This window comes from Hirundo rustica, chromosome 5, assembly GCF_015227805.2.
Source record: "Hirundo rustica isolate bHirRus1 chromosome 5, bHirRus1.pri.v3, whole genome shotgun sequence".
NCBI lineage: Eukaryota > Metazoa > Chordata > Aves > Passeriformes > Hirundinidae > Hirundo > Hirundo rustica.
Window position 1 is genome coordinate 43,390,022 of NC_053454.1, and position 19,469 is coordinate 43,409,490.

At 38.8% G+C, this 19,469-nt stretch overlaps 1 protein-coding gene across 2 annotated transcripts in view; it reads left to right on the forward strand.

Moving 5' to 3' along the window:
• FNIP2 (folliculin interacting protein 2) overlaps nucleotides 1-18,809 on the forward strand; it is a 48,626-nt gene extending 29,817 nt beyond the window's left edge. For both annotated transcript variants that reach the window (XM_040063760.1, XM_040063759.2), the window contains 9 exons: nucleotides 2,490-2,691; nucleotides 3,269-3,357; nucleotides 4,221-4,367; nucleotides 4,504-4,673; nucleotides 7,950-9,261; nucleotides 10,047-10,203; nucleotides 11,959-12,159; nucleotides 15,768-15,883; nucleotides 17,109-18,809. In XM_040063760.1, coding sequence (XP_039919694.1) covers nucleotides 2,490-2,691; nucleotides 3,269-3,357; nucleotides 4,221-4,367; nucleotides 4,504-4,673; nucleotides 7,950-9,261; nucleotides 10,047-10,203; nucleotides 11,959-12,159; nucleotides 15,768-15,883; nucleotides 17,109-17,187 — 2,473 coding nt within the window. In that variant the 3' untranslated portion in view covers nucleotides 17,188-18,809. The remainder of the gene's footprint in view (nucleotides 1-2,489; nucleotides 2,692-3,268; nucleotides 3,358-4,220; nucleotides 4,368-4,503; nucleotides 4,674-7,949; nucleotides 9,262-10,046; nucleotides 10,204-11,958; nucleotides 12,160-15,767; nucleotides 15,884-17,108) is intronic.
• The last annotated feature ends 660 nt before the right edge of the window (nucleotides 18,810-19,469 follow it).

The window sequence follows — 19,469 nt, forward strand, 5'->3', positions numbered from 1 at the left end:
ACCCCATGTAAAAAAAGTTAAAACATCTAGGCAAAATAAGATCATTTCAACCTAGTTTAAGAAGTAGCCAAATTTTTGTGAATATAGATTTCTACAAAGTGTTCTGAAAGTTACTAATTGTTTAGAGGGAAGTAGCCTCTTTGGGCTGTTTATTTGCTGTCGGGAGCAGGGTTGGTTTTGTTTGTTTGCTTGTTTTCTTCCACACTGGAAATCCTGTGCTGGTGAAAGATACTGGAAACAGCACACCATTATTTTCACTGTCTAGAACTATTCTTCAACTGGGATTCTTTCTAAGCCAAAAAGCCTCTTCAGTTACTTTTTTTTTGGTTACTTGCTAGAGAAACAGTAGGCTTCTGGTTGAATACTTCAGTGCCACAGAGTTTGCACCCCAGGTTGTTACAGCCAAGATTCTACAGTCTCTGTGACTGGTGTTTTAGGCCAATAGCTCAAAGAAATTGAAGTGTCTAGCTGGAACTCTACATAGTTGATTGGCAAGCAAGCTAGATTAGCAGTTTTGTTGAAAAGGCTTCTCTCAGACCTAAATTCCTCAATTTCTGTTCCTGGGAAGCAGTACAAAAGTTTGTGATGTTTCTTAGATGCTGACTGACCATCCTTTTCCGACTTCCTTGAGAATTTCTGTCTCAGTATGCAAGTTCCTGGAGTTCAGATGAGGTTATGTTTTTGTCTTGAACTCTGTTTTCCCACAAGCTGTTTTTTTCTGGGGTTTAATTGTGTGTTTTATCCTGTGTTCATGGACTCATGCCTCTGTGATGAGAATTTTTTGTATATTTAACTTTGTCAAACCAATTAAACTGTAAACCACTTATTTTTAGAATGGACTAAGAATGAATGCTTAGCCCTGAGTCTTTCCTTTTGTTAATTGCTTCACAGTGTTCTATAAATGCTACAGACTCCATTTCAGGATAATTCTGATATGAAAAGACTTCAAACTTTTAATTACCACTCACTGGTATTGGAGTCTTAAGTTAAAAGAAACTATAAAACCAAGCTATTTCCAAATGAGCTGCTGCTCAAAATGTCTCTGTGACTTTTCTTTTTGTCTTTTTTACCCTTTTCTCCTATAATTTCTCAGTAGATTAAAACCCATTATTCAGTTGAAGTCCCTTCCAACAGACGTTTTGTCCATGCTGTTTTACTTATTTATGTGTGTGTGTGTATATATCTATAAAAATCATTGTTTTTCAGTGAAATTTATCAAGACTCTTTAAGGAAGAAAAATTAACGCTTTTGTGAATTCAGCAGTATCAGTATCTAGCACTGGAAGACCAGTATTTATAGAAGAACAGGGTGAGGGAATTGCCACCCTTTTGTATAATCACATTAAAACTGGGCTGAAACTTGTGGATGTCATCCATCAGTTGCATGTGCAAAGCAGTAGCTTGGAATTTACATCAGGTGGCTGTGGAACCTGACTCATGATTGAGTCTTGAAAATCTCCAAGAATGGAGATTCCACAGCCTCTCTGGACACTGCTGTCCCCTTCACTGACCATTTTCCCCCCATTTGACATTATCTGCAAGCTCAGTGAATGTGTGTTGTGATCCACAGGCCAGGCTGATAATCAAAGCATTAAGCAGTATTGATCCTAATAGCAACCCATGTGTAATGTTGAGAAGAGACAAAATTGTTGAAAGAAATGGGACAGAACTATCAAGGAAATGAACAGAACTCGGGGAACTAATAATTGTTGTAAAATAGCTACTGGGTGGGGTTTTGTTTGTTTTTTGTTATTTGTTTGTGTGTTTGGGTTTTTATTTGTTTGGTTTGATATATTTGTTTTGGTTGGGTTTTTTGGGGCTTTTTTTTGTATTTTTTTATCATTTTAAGCAGAAAACAAATCTTTCTAAGCTGAAGTCTACACAACTTTGAGCTGTACAAGCATGTATTTGTAGACATTAAGCTTGTGTTTTCACAGTAGTTCCTAAGTGGTGACATTTTGTCTTCAGTTAATATAGAAGGTTTTCTTTTGTATGGTTAAGTGCAAACATCAGTCTTAAGTTGCCAGAGCAATATAGGTAGTACAGGTTATATGTTTCCCAGCATCCCTCATGAGCAATAGTCCAGATTCAAGAGCATCATAAATATGCTGCTGAGCACCTAGAGAGGAGCTCAAGTGCTGGATGCAGTTCAGAGGTCCAAAGTTACTTTTAATCTTTTTTGGTTATGATTTTGTGTGATGTATCTCGGTTCCCTTTTCTTCATCTCCTTGAAAGATAATGCCAGGAGAGAATCTAATAGTTCTGTTTCAGAGGAAAGTGTTCACACCAGGCCTCTCTGGGGATTGTCTTTTTCCTGTTTGAATCCATCAATATGTCAGGTATCCTCTGTTCAGAAACATGTGACAGCAAACATGTAGTCAGTCAAAGGAGTCCTACAAATTAATTACCTGCCACTATATAGAGAGCTATGATAAAAGCTGAATTATCTCTCAGTACACAGGTAACTGTCCTTACAAATCTGTCTTACAGGTCCACTGAAGAAATGTTTAGTATGGCTGATGAAAGCTGCAGCTCCAATCCTGCAATGGTTCGGAGGAAAAAAATTGCAATCAGCATAATCTTTTCTCTGCCTGAAAAAGAAGAAGCACAGAGAAACTTCCAGGATTTCTTTTTCTCTCACTTTCCTCTTTTTGAGTCTCACATGAACAAGCTGAAATATGCAATAGAAAAGGTACAGAATACTAATTTGGCATAATGTGGAAAAATGTCAATCAGAATGAAGTATTCTAGAATCTGATAGATGAAGAGTGGGAGAAGGTGCGTGGTTTCAAGCTTGCCTCCCTCCTTACACATGCAGTCTTGAGCTCGAGCCCAGTGTAGGAACTCAGCATGTGCTGAAAGAGGTGCAGTTTCTTTTCTAGACAGAATTAGAATGGAGAGTCTTATGCTATGGGTGGTTTTTCTTTCCTTGTTTCCTTCTTGCCGTATTTTACTTCGAGGTTTTCTTGACTCCCTGGAGACTGTGGAAGTGATGGTACTCTATCTTTCATGCAGTGTCTAAAAGAGAGACACAAAATATTTGTTGCCGTCTTCCTACTCTCAGAAATGTTCTCTTCTGTCCCCTTGTCCAATATTTTAGGGATTGGTCTCCTAGGAGGTGGAGGGAGGTTGGCATTTGTTGCTCTCCAGAGTGGCTGTATAGGACTGGGGCTAGATCTTAGTAATTTTGACTTGTTAATGAAGTTTAAAGAGATGAAGCATGTGAATCCTTTAAGCAGCTGTTTTTGTGTCTTTAACTTTTAATCAAGGCCATGATCTCATGTAGAAAAATAGCAGAATCCAGCCAGAGAGTGCAGGTTTATATCAGCCGTGTCATGGATGCCCTGGGAGAATTCAGGTGAGTTGATGGAATATTGAATTACAAGGAGAGGGCTTTTCATGCTCCATGAAAGATATTTGTCACTTTCAGTTATAAGCAATTGAATGTAAGGTCTTGTATTTTAGACAGTCTTGAAGTTATCATGAATGAATCTTCTGCATTGGGTAAATGTTTTCAGAAAAGTTTAGCAAAACCAGCTCAGCCACTTTCCAAATGAGAATGAAAGTAGTTCTGTTGCATTCACATGTTCCTAGGATTGTCAGTTAAAGTCTAAACATCTCATCAAGAGCTGGCTTCTGCTGATGCCTGCACAGTTGGGTCGATTGATGTACTCAGGCAGATGGATGTGTCTACTCCTAGCCATAGATGCTGAACAATGTAATTGGCAAGAAAGTTGCAGTCAAAAGCTCTCTTTTCTGTACTTGAGAAAGGATAGGATGGTCAAATGCTAAGAAAGTCAGCCTAGGAGAGGGAGAAGGCTTTAATGGAATGGAGATTGTGTAATATCTGGAATGCAGAATTGAGTCTGTGCAATGAATAGCGTGGGTTCTTCTTCCCCTCAAACTTATTTCTGAATGGTTTCTCTGAATGAAATTCACATGGGATTGCGAAAAAGGGAAGCCAAATACGTAACTCATATGAAGACACTGGGTTACTGATAATATGAATTAAACAGACTAGTGTTCTGGACACTAGCAGTTACTGGAAGAGTTAAAACTCTTCCAGTTTGTTTAGCCACCTGAATCTTTCCCAAAAAAACCCAAAACAAACAAAGCAAATTAAAATCTGGACAACAGATGAGGAAAGGGGCTACTTATATTTATTTGCAGAATTTAAATGTGCATATTCACACTTGCTTTTTGGGAATTTTCTTTGAGCAGAGTTACCATCTGGAACCTATATTCTGTTCCAAGGATTGCAGAGCCTGTGTGGCTTAATATGATGTCCAGCACCCTGGAAAAGAATCAGCTATGCCAGCGTTTTCTTAAAGAATTTACATTTCTGATAGAACAGATCAACAAAAATCAGTAAGCTTCCCCCAATCCCTTTTTCTTAAGAAAGCGCATGTGTGCTTCTCAGAGCATGTGAATGTTAAAGCACTTAATGGGGTTTTCTTTTGCTGGTATTACTTTGGACATGCCTTTTTTTTACTTTTTCTCCCAGGTTCTTTGCTGCTCTGTTGACTGCAGTGCTGACCTATCACCTGGCTTGGGTCCCGACAGTGATGCCTGTTGACCATCCTCCCATCAAGGCCTTCTCTGAGAAGCGCACATCCCAGTCTGTGAACATGCTGGCAAAATCCCACCCATATAACCCTCTCTGGGCACAGCTGGGTCAGTATGATTTGGAAGGGCTTCAGATTTTTCTGTAACAAGCACCTTTGTGCATCCACTCCTTTTAGATAAGGGCTACTTGTTATCCAGGTCACATTTCCTGTTACCAATAGGTGTCTTTTGCCCGATTAATCAGAGCATTTGGCGGCCTCTTTGCATAGCCTGCTTTTTATTCTTGTTCCTGTTGACATCCTCTGTTACACTGTCTGGTTGACTTGTTATAGAGGAATTAAGATGGTGCAAATGCTGTGAATGGTCTGAGCAGTTTGGGAAAGAGTAAGATGAAATAGACTGGATTTAGAGGAGTTACTTGGGCCTTGGAGGCCCTTTGTAATTAAATTTGGCTACGTCCCTTTGTCTCTTTCTCACATAGCTAGGATAGAGAGCAGGGCAATAGATCAGAATTCTGGCAATTGCCAGTACCTCTGTTCACTTACTGTTACATGAATGGGCTTGGAGCAAGATTCTTTTTCTATGCTCTGTGCCCCAGGCTGGTCTCTGACAAATATTTTATAGCTTGTAAATTATCTTGGTACAAGGATCTACATAACTGATGTGAAATGAGTAGGTGAATGAAAGCTGAGAAAGTAATCCTGTCAGTGGTAAATATTTGAAAATTCCTCCTCTTCTTGGCAGCAGATGAAAATCTGACATCAGACCGCCCTTCACGTTAGCTGATAAACTATATTGCCATGTAAAATAACACACGTGCATGCTGAGGCAATGATGTGATTTACTCTGTGGTGCTGGTATTTTTACTTCCTAATTGTCTCAGGCTTCTTATTCTCAGTAACCTCTAGGAAGGATTTGCTACTTTACCCATGTAGTTGTAGTTGAATTGTTTCTGGGTTTAAGATGTCTTTTAAACATTGTGCGGAGGTTAGACTGAAGGGGAAATTAGAAGTGTGTTGAGGACGAAGCCCGGCCTGGAGTTACAAAAACCAGCTGGACTGGAGGCGTAAGCTCAGCAGTAGCTCTTGTGGTCGCTCTCAGAAGTCACCACTGGTGACTAATCAAGAGTCTGTTTCTCTTTTTGTCTTGCCAAGTTCTCAGTGCCTGAACTCAAAATGCTCTCTATTTTGTTTCATTCTTATAAAGCCCGAAAATCTGTTACTGATGTGGTTGCAAAAACTGATTGAGAAAGTGAGATGTTGCCCTCTGCTGGTCCTTCTCTTTAAGAAGAGGGAGGAAAACTTTGGTGCTTAAAAACGGAAATGGCAGGGTTTTGATGTACTTGGCTTTCCACCTTCAGACCTGTATTTTCATTACATATCAATTGCAATTACATACTGATGCAATTGTAAGTCCCTCTGTCATGAAGACATACTGTCTCTTAAACATCAGCTTCAATCTAATGGTACTAACAAGTATTAGTATGTTTTGAAGAGCATGATTTGTTGTACTGTCTTATTAGTATTTATAGAAAAGCAAATTGTGCAAATGAACTTGAAGCCTGAATCTGATTTCCATAGCAACTGTGCTCAACTCAAAAGTAAAACAATATATTCAAATTTAATTTCCAAATTGCTTCTCCTTGCGGCCTACCAGCCTCTGAGATTGAGGAATCTGAAGCCCACTTTTGGCTCCTGAGGAATGAACTTGCTGACTTGTTAGGCTCTGGGGTTGGTTGGAAGGGTGTCCCTAACTGAGGGAAGATGGCACCGCTGATCCCACCACCCAGGAGTCTCTCCGGTGCCTCACTGGCATCATGGGAAGTGGCAGATCTTAGCAAGGGGGACAGTAAGAGAGCCATGGAATTGCTGTCTCATTGATCCTTGTTTTGTAGGAATGGAGTTGGGAGCCTTATTCCTTTTATGTTCTCTATAATGAGAAAGAGGCTGGACATCAATGTGCTCTTTGGTTTTTTGGGATTGGTGGGGGTTTTTTTGTTTTGTTTTTGTTTTTTGGGGTTTGGTTTGGGGTTTTTTTTGCTGCATTAGTGTTGAAACCAGAGGCCCCCTTGTCCTCAGAAGAAACCTTTCTGAAGCTCTGTTTATAACTCTTAATATTATGTTGCTTCTTGAGGTCTAGTACAAAACCCTGATGGCAAGCTCTATTCAGAACAGAATTTGAGCAGCAGGGGAAGGATTTAGCACCTGAAAGCAGTCTGATAGATTAGCAGGTAGCTGATCAAGCCTCAAGGTAGAGAAGCCTGCTTTCCACACTTCAGGTAGCTGAAGAAAATTTAGTTTTTTCTGGCTGTCTGGTGAGATCAGCCATTCTGTCTGTTATGTCTGGTGAGATCAGTCATAGTTTGGTTAAGCTAAGACAATTTAGTGAGTGTTCTCTGATGGGTGTCATGTGAAGAGAACTGGGTTAACTCATCTTAAGAATAGGTATTTCTTGAGTTAGCTGATCTTTGACCAATAGGGCATGTGAACACTCCCTTACTGGCTATCTATGTTTACTTCTCCCAGAACTCCAGAGTAGGAATCCTTTAGCTGATGATTATAAGCAGCTGGAAGATAATTGCCACTGTCCCAAAAAATATTTTAAAAGTAGGATACGTATGATCTTAGTTCTGTTAAAAGAGCAGTTCTTCAGGAAAAATAATAAATAAGTTGTTCTTGGGGGGGACTCAGATGATGATGTAGTAGCGCCTGCCTTTCATATTGCAGTTGTATTTTGATTTTCTACTTCTCTACTGCCCCCTGCCAAAGTTAAATGCTCATGTGAGTGAGGTTGGCTCCCACATACACAGCACGTGCCTTGCTCAGTAGGGTTGTTACATGCCTCATTTTTTCTGAACCTCATTTATTAAGCTAATATTTATTCCTTTTTTTCTTTTTTGATACCTTAGTCCTGAAAAATGTAATTAAGATTTTTGTCTGTGTAAAAATGCCCATTTTTATCAGAAAGGTCACTGCACTAAAACAGAAAAATTTTGATGTGAAAGAAAATTAATAGAAAATAGTATAGCTGGCTTCAGAGTTTTGCTGGATCTACATTCTTCTTTGCCCCCTCTTGTGTCAGTTTCCAGGTGATTATATCTTGTAAGCATTGCGTCAATCAAATTTAGTGGCTCTTAACAGAAAGAAATGGGTAATAGCAGCTGATTCCTCACAAAAACCCTTCCAGACAAAAGCCAGGTGTAAGAAACATTCAGGGACTTCCTTTGTTTTTCTTTGTTTAAGACTTTTATGAATTTACTGTGAAAGAAATTGACTGGCTAGTTGTGTCCATAATAAATGCTCTTTCAAAATGTGTTGAATTTGAACAGCGTAGGTTGTATTACCACGCAACATGAAGCTGTGAACTTTTTGCTTTCCTATGTAGGTGATCTTTATGGTGCCATAGGCTCTCCTGTTAGATTGACTCGAACTGTTATTGTTGGAAAGCGCAAGGAGTTGGTGCAGCGCTTGCTCTACGTTCTAACTTACTTCATCCGGTGCTCTGAGCTGCAGGAAAACCAGCTGACGTGGTCTGAGAAGGCTGGGGAAGGAGAGCAGGTGCTAAATGGAAGCAAGATCACAACTGCACTAGAAAAGGGAGAGGTAGAGGAATCTGATTATGTGGTTGTCACTGTTAAAAATGAACCTGCTCTTGTGCCTCCAATCCTACCTCCAAAGAATGATGGAAATAAGAACAACAGTACTGCAGAGTGGGTGCGTGAACCAGAAAGCACTCAGGCTGTCCCAGTCTCTTCAAAAGAAAAGAGGGGAGCAATAGGAAAGGCCACTCAGACATCTGAAACATCTGTTGACTGTCTAACTAGCAGTTTCTGTAAAGGAGCAGCTGATGGTAGCGAAAGAACTGTCACTGATACAGGAATGGTATCCTACCACTCTGAAGAATCATCTAAATTAGAGGATGTAATGGATGTAAAGAACAAGAACCAGAATGAGAGAAAAGTGGAAAATCAGTTTTCTAGTAGGTCGTCTGCCCTACCTTGTCCTGAAAGGTCTGGCCACCGGAGTTCACACTTAGAAAAGGTCACTTTTCGGATTGGAAGTTCAGCATCACCAGAGTCAGACGTAGAAACTCATAGAAGAGAAATGGAAGAAAATCTGAAGGCATTAATTAAAAATCTGGAGGTCATACATTGTGCCTCAAGCTCCACAAATCTGACTGTGGATGCTTCTCAGAATCGAGAAGACAGTTGTGAAGCTGCCTTTATACCCATCAGTAAACATAATGTTTGTTATGCACAAATCCCACTGTGTGAGGAAAAGGAAAGCATACTTAACCAACATATGGAAAGTAAAGGAACTGAGGTGAATTTAATTAACTCAATATCTAGTGAACTGCTTTTGCCCACGGATAATGTAGAAACTGTAAAATTGCCAAACGTGAAAGAAAATAGAACTTTATGCTCTGGCAATCTGGAGAACTATTCTTCTGACTGCGTAGAAGCAGATTCTGCTGTCAAACACGATTCCCCTAAAGCAGGTGCTAAAAATGTCCCCTATGGGGATTCTGAAAGGAAAACCTCCTTCAGAGTTGAAGGAGACATTCCAAGGAATGAGAGTTCGGACAGTGCTCTTGGAGCTAGTGATGAAGAAGGTGATTGTTGTATCCCTGATGAAGTGCATCATAACATCAGCAAACGACTTGAAGAATTTGCAGAAGTGGAACTTCCTTTGCCAAGGTATTGAAGTCTGATTAATTTAGAACTAAATGGAGTCAAAAGCTGTAGCTACTTTGGAGTTATTTGAAGTTTCAAGTCTGAAATCTTCTAGGATCTTGACTAAGTTCCTTGCAAACAAATCAGTAGCAGACAGCGATGTGGTTAGAATTCTTGAAAGGAGATTTGGCAGAAAGAAAACAGAGCAGGTTTAATAAAGTTTTATAAAAAAGGTATACTTCAAATGCCTAACAAAAGGTGATCAGGCTTTTTATGTAAACTGACTGAAATATTTAATGTAGACATGTAGATAGAACATCTGAGGACTAGCAAAACTTAGCTTAAAAAGCTAACTGTTTAGATTTGACATAATTGTTAAATCAAATACAGATTTGGAATAAACATGCATGCTAATTGAAAGTTTTTGAGCATTACAGGTGCACATGGAGGTTGATGGTGCTTAAGGTCAGTTTCTAGACTTACCTTAAGCATGAGAGTTAAAGAAAATTCAAATTTAGCAAAATTGTAATCTGCAGAGCATGGAGCTCATACATCCCGCGAACTCCACTGCATATAAATTTGCTTATTTACAAGTTTGAAGAAATCAACACATTGTTAAATTTCAGTTTTAAAATTCTTATTTCAAAGAGCACCAGCAGATGTTTACTGGTGTGAACATTTTTGTATGCTTGGAGTAGAACTGTTGATTAATATTTGCAGTAGAAGCAGGCATGACTTTACATTCATGCAAAATCTGAAAGCAGTTTGTCAAGCAAGAGTCTTACGTGCTTTGTATTTTTGTATTTCAGGTCAAACACCATCAGCAGTCAATGTGTGAAAAACTTTGGAAGATCACTCCTGGGTGGTTACTGTCATACGTATATACCTGATCTAGTGCTGCATGGAATAAATAACGATGAAAAACTCAAGCAGTGTCTACTAGCAGATCTACTTCATGCAATGCATGTGAGTTAAAGTACTGAGTCAGAGTAGGAGTTGTGATATTACTGAAATCTACAGAAACAGGTTATTTCAGTAGGTTAATTTTTTTTACTTACCTGTGCTGAACAGCCACACCTGTCATGTCTTCCTTTTTGAAAGATCTAAGCCCTTAATTCACTATATGCAAAGTCTGTTCATGCAAGAATCATGTGCTTTCTTTTATTACTTTTGAGGCTTCTCTTCAAAGATTAACACAAGGAAGATTGCTTGCAACTTCAAGTTACAGACAAGGAAGAAAACCTTTGAGCTGCTTCTTTTTTACATCACAATAGCAGACAAAATTATCTGTATTTCAGAAAAATTATATGCAAGTCGAAACTTCTTATTTTGCCACTTAGTAGCATGTGTTGCAGATGAGGTAAAGTCTTGTTGAGGCCTGTATGATATTAGTCTGTAGCAGAAATGACTGACTACAGAAGGTAATTTTGTATATATAAGAACTTTGGTGTGTTCTTTTTCTACTGTAAGTACTCCTAAATTATAAAATTTATAACTAAACTTTCACTGGAATAACTGTGTGACCTCAGTATATAATTTAAAGTGTTATCTAGTAATTGGCAGCAGCTTCTCTCTGTAGCAATTAAAAATCATCCTGTTGGCATGACTGCATGTACTATCCAGAACAGTGATACATGTGTGTGTCTGTATATACATTCTTTAGGCAACATCACATTGATCTAGTGTGGTGCTGGCTCTTCTTTGGTGGATGACAAGTGGACCATGAGCCTGCGCAGCTCTTACTCCCAGGAGAGCCAGGGCTCTCCTGGGGTGCATAGCAGGAACAATCCAGCAGGCCAAGGGAGGTGCACCTGCCCCTCTACCCAGCCCTAGTGAGGCCACATCTGGAATGCTGTGTCCAGTCCTGGGCTCCACAGGTCAAGGATGAGGAGTTACTGAAGAGAGTCCAGTGGAGAGCCCCAAAGCTCATTAGAGATCTGGAACATCTCTCTTCTCAGAGGAGACTAGACTGAGAGGGGATCTCATTGATGCATATAAATATCCTAAAGGCAGGTATCAAGAGAGTGGTGCTCAGGACCACACAGCAACAGGACAAGGAGCAATGGCCATAAACTAAAGCAAAAGAAGTTCCACCTCAGCTTCTGAGGAAGAATTTCTTTGTTGAGGGGGCAGAACACTGGAACCAGCTGCCTAGGGAGGTCATGGAGTCTCCCTCTCTAGAGACATTCAAAACCTGCCCAGACTTGTTCCTGTGTCACCTGCTCTAATGGACACTGCCTTGGCAAGGGGTTGGATTAGAGGATTTCCAGAGGTCCCCTGCAACCGCAGCTATTCTGTTACACCCTGCTTGATTGTGAATAGTAAAATCCCTCTTGTATCTCTGAAACATTGAATGTACTTTCACCATCACTGGGTCACTGTAATTATTATGCTCTTCATTTTGAAAGAAACTAATCTCTTCAGTGTAGGGGGAATACATGAAGAAAAACCAAATGGAGCAGTGACTTTCAGGCACTAATGAAAATCAAATGTCTTGATCAAATTGGCAGATCCAGTGCTCCTGAATGCCGAATGTGAATCTTGTCACTAAAGTTGGTATTCCTTGTCATTTTTTGAGATTACTTTAGTTCCCTAATGGACAAAAACATGCATTGAATCTTCCTTACTTGCTACAACAGTGTGAATAAAATTAGAACCTCAGACTCAACTGTGGAAATGTATACAAAAGTATCACATAATTGTATTTTGTTTCTGTTGCAGCATCCAGTGCTAGACGAGCCCATAGCAGAAGCTGTCTGCATTATTGCCGACACAGATAAATGGAATGTACAAGTAGCTACAAGCCAGAGAAAGATGATGGACAGTGTGAAGTTAGGCAAGGATGTTCTAGTTTCGAGTCAAGTATCCAGTCTGTTGCAATCTATTTTACAGCTTTACAAACTCAACGTCCCCGCTGACTTTGTAAGTATTTCTTTATTGAAGGCCGAAGTGAATGGAAATTGCTTAGCTCAGATAGCAAACACAGAGTTCTGTAAACTGTGTTGTGATATCCATGAACTAATGCCTGATATAATCCAGAGCTGTTGTAACATATTGTAAGGAATCCACGCTACAGCCCAGTATTGGACACTGGTTTGCCTGTAATTTACATTAAATAGATCAGATTAAAGTTAACAGCTCCAAAATACATTTGCCAGAACATAAGTTGTTTAGGCAGTTTTAGCATGGTCCTCATGTGTTTATGTTTAGGACTCTTACATTTGTTTTTAATATTTTTTTGATTAAGTTACACACTTCTCTACTCTGAAAGTTGTTTTAAGTGTCTATCTACCAAATCCTGGTTCCGGCAAACAGCTTTCTCGGGGTTTTTATTCAACCCTATGCAGTGGATGCCTCTTCTCTCTCCCCTCCAACTAACTGTGCCTCTGTTTATTTACTTGACCCTTCCATTTTGGCAAGTGCTGTCTTGGGTAGCTTTCCTAATGGCTCCATATTATTGGTGGGATGAGACTCCTGGGAGCGGGTGGGTTGCAGCAGGGAACGTTACTTTGTCGTGTTGCGTACTCCCTATCCCACAGCATCCTTTCCTGTCCTCATTTGTAGTGGAGTTCATCAGAGCAAATCAGTAATGCTGGTTTTGCTGATTACAACAAAATTCCCCACAAGTCTGACTGCAATAACTGTAATTTGGTTTTTAGCACATGATTGTTGGTGAGGGGAGATAGAGTGTTTTTTCAGTGGTCACCCCTTTTCTAATACACAGAATTGATTTGTCCTCCAGCAGCAGATAGCCTTGAGAAATTCTGTAGGAATCCTGTGTAATGGCTGCACCAGCAGATGAAAGTGGAAGACAGAGCTAGACACTAACAGCTCCAGATAGTATTGGTTGGCATTGTTTTGGGTTAAAATGGTGGGATTGACTACACTAAGTTCTTCAAGTCAAGCGTTAGGCAAAATATGTGGGTACATTTTTGAGTGTTTTCTCTGGATTCTTCTGGGCATTGAAAAATATGCAACTGTGGTTGAAATTGTATCCTAACACTAGCACAGTCACACTTTAAATCCTGCCACTTTTAAACTGCGTAGTTGATTTTGCAACTGAAGTGTTCTTTCCAGTGTTACCTTAGGATTTGTATATGCAGTTTCTATATGCTTTGTGTGGTTTGGGAGATGTCTGGAGGCAGAATATTTTCAGGGTATTTTATTTCCTTTTTCTTACAAAAAGGCACTGTGAAGTGATGGTGCTAGTAGTTTGCAAGTTTTTCGTAATTGGTGTTAGAGACACTTTGATCCTTCTGTCAGGGGATTTTGCAATCTGCTAAAACAGCATTAGTGCATGGAAGCTAAGTGTTCCTAAACTCTAGAAGTGTTACATTTTCATAGTAGTATTTCTATAGATTTAAATTTGGATAGAAACATAAGTATTGATGTACTCATATCAATCAGTGATGACCACAATGCTGTATGTTTGGAGTTTCCTTTAGGAGTGCATACCTCTTTACAGGCAGTTACTGTTCAGATGAATAAGTATTTTGGGGGTTTTGTGGTGATATCTTTGTTGTACCACTTCAGACAGTTGTGCTGGAGAGAGCTTTACAGTATGCCCTGGTAAAGTGCTGACTGCAACTGCTGCATTTCAGCAATATGTCAAAACTTTTATCTGCACCTTTAAACTCAGTTTAAGCTACTCTTGTATTTTTAGAAGTTGATTTTTTTTTTTCCATTTGGTCAATGAGAAACTACAGAGGAAGCTAATATTAAAAAAAGAAAGGACTTGTGGACGCTGAACACGATGGGTTAATGTACCAAGCTTGTGGGGAGAAATGTCTTTTGATTCTTTGCTGGTATTCAGAAGGAATAGATCATATGATGTAAACAACTCTTCTTTTAAAAGAATGTGGGGTTCTTCCTTACTTGCTCCCTCATAACTTGAAAAAAAAATCCATAATCCTTAACACAAATACTGGAATTGAAAGAGATTGAACTGCTACTTTGTGATTCAGTTTCATGCCCCCCTGAACCACTGAGAAAGTGCTCATAGCTTTTTTGCATGAGGGTTACCTGTCGTGGAAAAGATAAGAGTGCTTGCTTCCCTTTTGGCCAGAATCTAAAATGTTACGATTATAATGACTTGAGTGAAAATTTGCTTGACGCAAATGGATCAAACTGTTGTCAAAAACCTTCTGCCTTTCCTCCACTGGCAGCAGCGATTTTCCTCTACTACCATGAAGCACGTTTTTTAAAATGGTTCTATATTTTCCGTTATTAAGACTCAATATTAGCTCATTGGAAGAATAATTAAATATCTTCATCTTACTCCAGATGATCAGAAAAAATACATACTAGGCTACCTACAAGTCTGAGTCCTTTTTTTTTTCTCATTAGTTTTTTAATTAACAAAACTGGTCTCACCAGATCTCACTTCTAATACTTAGGGTTTTTCATTCAACTCCCGTGCATGGGATGATGGCCTGAAGCTATTTGCTGCTACTGTTTCTAATTGCTGTCTGTGCCTGCTGGATGATTATATGTTTGATAATGTGAGGTTCTACATGTGCTTCCTGCTTTCATCTCCAGATTTCAGAGAGCTGAACTAATTTAACTTTTTTGAAGTGGTCGTCCCTGTGAAAAGAAGGAATGTATCAAATTTGAAAGTACCTTTGTCCTAGAACAAAATACTTTGTAAGACTTCCGACCCACTCAGCTTGCCTACATGTTGCCTACTACATGCTGCCTGCTGACCTTGTCTTCCCAGAATAACTAACCCCTCTCCCTCCTTGAAGCCAAGGTTCATCTGCTCTCTTGTAGTTGGGATATGAGAAATTGCCATGAATCACATGACTGCATTAAAAAATAATATTCATTTCTAGCATTCCACTGCTGGAAGAAAAGTGGAATGATTAAATTGATGTTTCCACTTGAACTATTACCTTTTGGCAATCAGCATCAAATGTTTAAGCAATTTTAAACTGAAAGTACTTAGGAAGTATGAAAACAAGTGCCTAAAATGGATTTGTAACTTAGTTGCTAGAGAAAAGCAGTCAGCAAAAGAGCTATAGTTCTATGATGAATAAAGTACTGGTGTCTTCCACTTCTTTAGTCTTTGTTTCTTAGTAGAATGGCACTAGAGCCTTAGAGCTAGAATGATAGTTTTAGGAAATGTTGTCTAAACCAAGTCTTTCAGAAAAATAGTACTGACTTATAACAAAGACATCTTGATCTAAGAATTCTGCCTTAATTCTTAGTAAGATATACAGAATGGTATAAAACTGTTTAAGTTGGCAGAAATGCAGAGACTTGAATGGAGGTAGAGGTGCAGTTTGTGCAGCAAACTTGCTGCCCAAGAGAGCTGGAATGCCCCAGTTCCATGAGGGGTTTCCTCTTTCTGGGGTAGTGTAACTTTTTAATGTTTATAGCACAGTTGTAATAAATCCAGTTCCTCTTCTAGATTTTGGAGTGGAGGTTTAGCTTATCTTCTAAGATTGAAGGTAAATCAATATGCTTATGTTTCTGTTATATTTGCCTGCAATTGCAAAAGCTGTTCTGAGGTTTTTGGTCTGTGTTTACAGTGCATAATGCATCTTGAGGATAGACTGCAAGAGATGTATCTCAAAAGCAAAATGCTTTCAGAATATCTGCGAGGACATACAAGAGTGCATGTAAAAGAACTAGGAATTGTATTGGGGTGAGTATTGCAGGTATCAATCTTAAGCAATGGCAAAAGCTGGGGCAGTTATTTTTCCTTTTCATCTGAGTGTTGACAGCTTGTTCTCACAAGGGTTTGCTTCATATTTAACACTCCTCTTTCATGTGCCTAATAAGTTGCAAAAATGGGTTCTACGGAGCTATCTTGAAGGAGGGGACATTTATACAGCAACAACAAAATACTTGTCATTTTAAAATCTTTAGAAATAAGAGAGTTTGGATTTTGGTCATTAGGAAGTTATCCATGCATTCATATACACTCTCTTCTGTTGTGATCTTCTTAATGGAAACTTCATCCCAACAAATACTTCAGGATTTTTGGAATGAAAAGGGTGCATTTGTATCTTGAGGGACAAGAGGGTCTCAAAAATAAACAGGTGTCCAGTTCAGCAGCTGTCTTCTAATAATAGTACTTGATGGCATATAACCTTTAGGTATCTGCCTGCTGACAGCAGAAAAGGGGGAAGAAGTAAATACACTTTCTCAAGATGTCTTTTAGCACTTCTGCTTAAATCTAATTTATCTCCTTCCAGACTGTACAAGACTTCATGCTCAGAAATGTAAATAATGAAACCCTAAAATAAGCACTTTTCTCTGTGTGTGTGTACGTGTTAAATACATATAAATATGTACTGAAATCTTGGCCTCTGAGCAGCTTCACTATTTGGAAATAGTTGGAAACTGACCATTGCACTTGAGAGACGTTCCTTGAACTGTTATTGCATAATAATTAATAATTTCAGCTCTTGGTCATTTTTGGTACAAAAGAGCTCCTATGTAGTGAACTGAGTTATATTCAAAACCTAAAATGCATAATCTTCCATAAACTGATACTTAGTACTTTGCTAAACTGGGCTTATTGGTGCCTACTCACTGGTAAGACTACAATCTAAGGCTTATGGTTTAGCAAATAAATAAAAGATCTTTTCTTTAAACCACAAAATATTATATAGCACAGAATGTATTACTGCTGTCTTTTGATTAAAGTGCTAGCATACTTCTTGGGTTTAAGCATTATTTACCTACCTTTACTGGTATTATATGATTATTGACAGTAAATAATGATTAAACAATGAACTTAGTAATAGCAAGACACTTCCAATTTCTTTAAAGTGGATGAAAAGTATCATCTTGTATTTCTCTTGAAAAAGTGACTGTATATTATTTTAAAATCTGTCTCTCTTTTTTTTTTTTTTAATTTCTAGGATTGAATCCAATGACTTGCCTTTGTTGGCTGCTATAGCAAGTACTCATTCCCCATATGTTGCTCAAATACTCTTATAAATTAAATTCTCAGGATAGTCATTCCCTTAAAGTACAATTATGAAAATGGGAATGTTGAATGAAGAACAGAGGTGCCAAACACTGGTAAAGGGGAGCACTGATGAAAGCAGGTGATGACTGTACATTGTACCATCTTCCGATTCTGATTTCAACCGGAAGTTTTATCGGAGGACTTCAGTTTACATAACACAAAAGGCATTCAGGTTTTTCTTACTGTCTCACTTCTGACTTAAGGAGACTGTATCCTTGCATTTTATTTTTATTCAAAGGACAAAAGTTAACACTATGTGGCAGACTGGGTGCTGCCATCCAAAACGCTGCTCAAAACCATGAAGTACCAGTTAAAAAGAACAAGTGGGTTAGAATGGATTTCGTAATACTATGCTTGTGAGTGTGGTGTATGTTTCTTTGCTGGGGAGGAGGAGGAGGAGCTGTAAACTCTGTATATAGCATTCCTTTACAAAGGTGTATTAGGTGGGACACAATTTTCTTGCAGAGCATACATGTGGTTTTGTATAGTAGAAGTGATGGGCTCAGAACAAGGCACCTGGATTCAGCAGCCAAATGTCATGTTGGAATGGAGGTGTGCATGAGGTTGATAGTACTATTTCCTTTAAGGGCAAGAGGTTGAGAGTTGTGGCTGCTTCTGTTTTAATGAGGAGGAGTTCAAGTGGGCCCTTGGCTACAAGTGGAATGGAATGGACTTCTAGGAGAGGGATTTTGTGGGAAAGCCTTATGGAACTTCTGCTACAAGTTTACATTTGTTGCTGATGCAACTTCAGTAACTGTTGATTTGCTGTATGACTGTGGTCCTGGGAACTAAACTTGTCTTGGTGTCATCAAGTATTGCTATCTCCAAGGAGAATGAATTTGAAAACCTTCTGAACGATGCCAGTGCTGTGAGCACGTGTCCGTGTGCACATACACCAAACAATTGGCACAAACTGAAGACAATCATATTGGGGAAATACAAGACAACAAACAACCCCCACCAAACTTTTATCAAAAGTATTACTTTTTTCCAGCTACGAGTTGTCACTCTGAATAGGAATAAAGGAGGAACGTTGTTTGAAGTAAAATGAAATGTAGGGGGCAAACCTCCATATTTGATATTGCTCTGAATGTTTGAATTTACCCTTTTTGGTTCTACAGAAATCTTGAACTATCATCCAGGTGCCTTTCCTTACTAGGTTAACTACTCTGACACCAGAAACTACTTCTCCACTAGTTGATACTGGCCTTTGGTGTTTGTAGAAAGCAAAATAAAATTTTGTACTTCACTGTTTTCACGTGGTTGATTAAAATGAATGTAAGAAACCACTTTTTTTGCATAAAGCACTGTTAAGCTGGATATGAAACTATGGACCAGACTGAGGAGAGAACAAAGGATCAAAACATTCTTAAATGGAAAACTCAATGTTGGACCGTTCTGTTGTGAGCCGCTGTGAATACGGTGTCTGTAATTGTCATCTTGCAAGCAAATTTCTGGCAACACAATTGCTTGAAAATAGTGAATTCTAATAAGAAACTCCTGGTCACCAGTTGTGAGTTCTCCTTGTTGGTGGTTACAGATTTTTAACACTGAAGGGACACACTTTTATTAAAAGTGTTTTTATTTCATACTACCTTGATGTTTGGACTTTTCTACAGTAAACTTTCAATGATTTGAAATAATGAAATGTGCTTATTGTGAATTGTTTAAATGTGATGGGGGTCTTGATTAACCTTGTGTTGCTTTTTGAGGGAAATAGGTAGACTGGCCTACTGTGAAGAGAGGTTGTTTCCACGTGGAGGGATACTTAATATTCTGATACAACACTGCTAAAGCTGTTCCATCTATGCTGGTTTTCTGACCTGACATTCCAAATGTTTCTTTTATTGCATTTTCATACGTCTCCCTAGTATTCTGCCTAAAAAGGCTAAAATCTTTCTATGGTTCAGGTTTTTTCCTCCTGCTTTATAGCTAAGCAAACTTTTCGTATCTTTGATCTGTGAATCCTATCTGCTGGAAAGTAAATTTACCTCTGCATATGGCTTTTGGCAGATACCACTTTCTATTTCACAAGGCTAAAACGAAGTAAGAACCATAGAGCAAGTCACTTATTCCTAAACTACCCTCTTGATAGAGAATGTGTGTGCGCATGTGTAAGACTATGAAACTGCTTCTGAGTGTATATAAAATTCCTCATGTACTATCTCTATCTCATGTCACTCTTAAATAGTAACTGAGATCATTAAAAGTCAGAACAGTTCTTTTAAAGTGGGGTTTTTATCTGAACAGA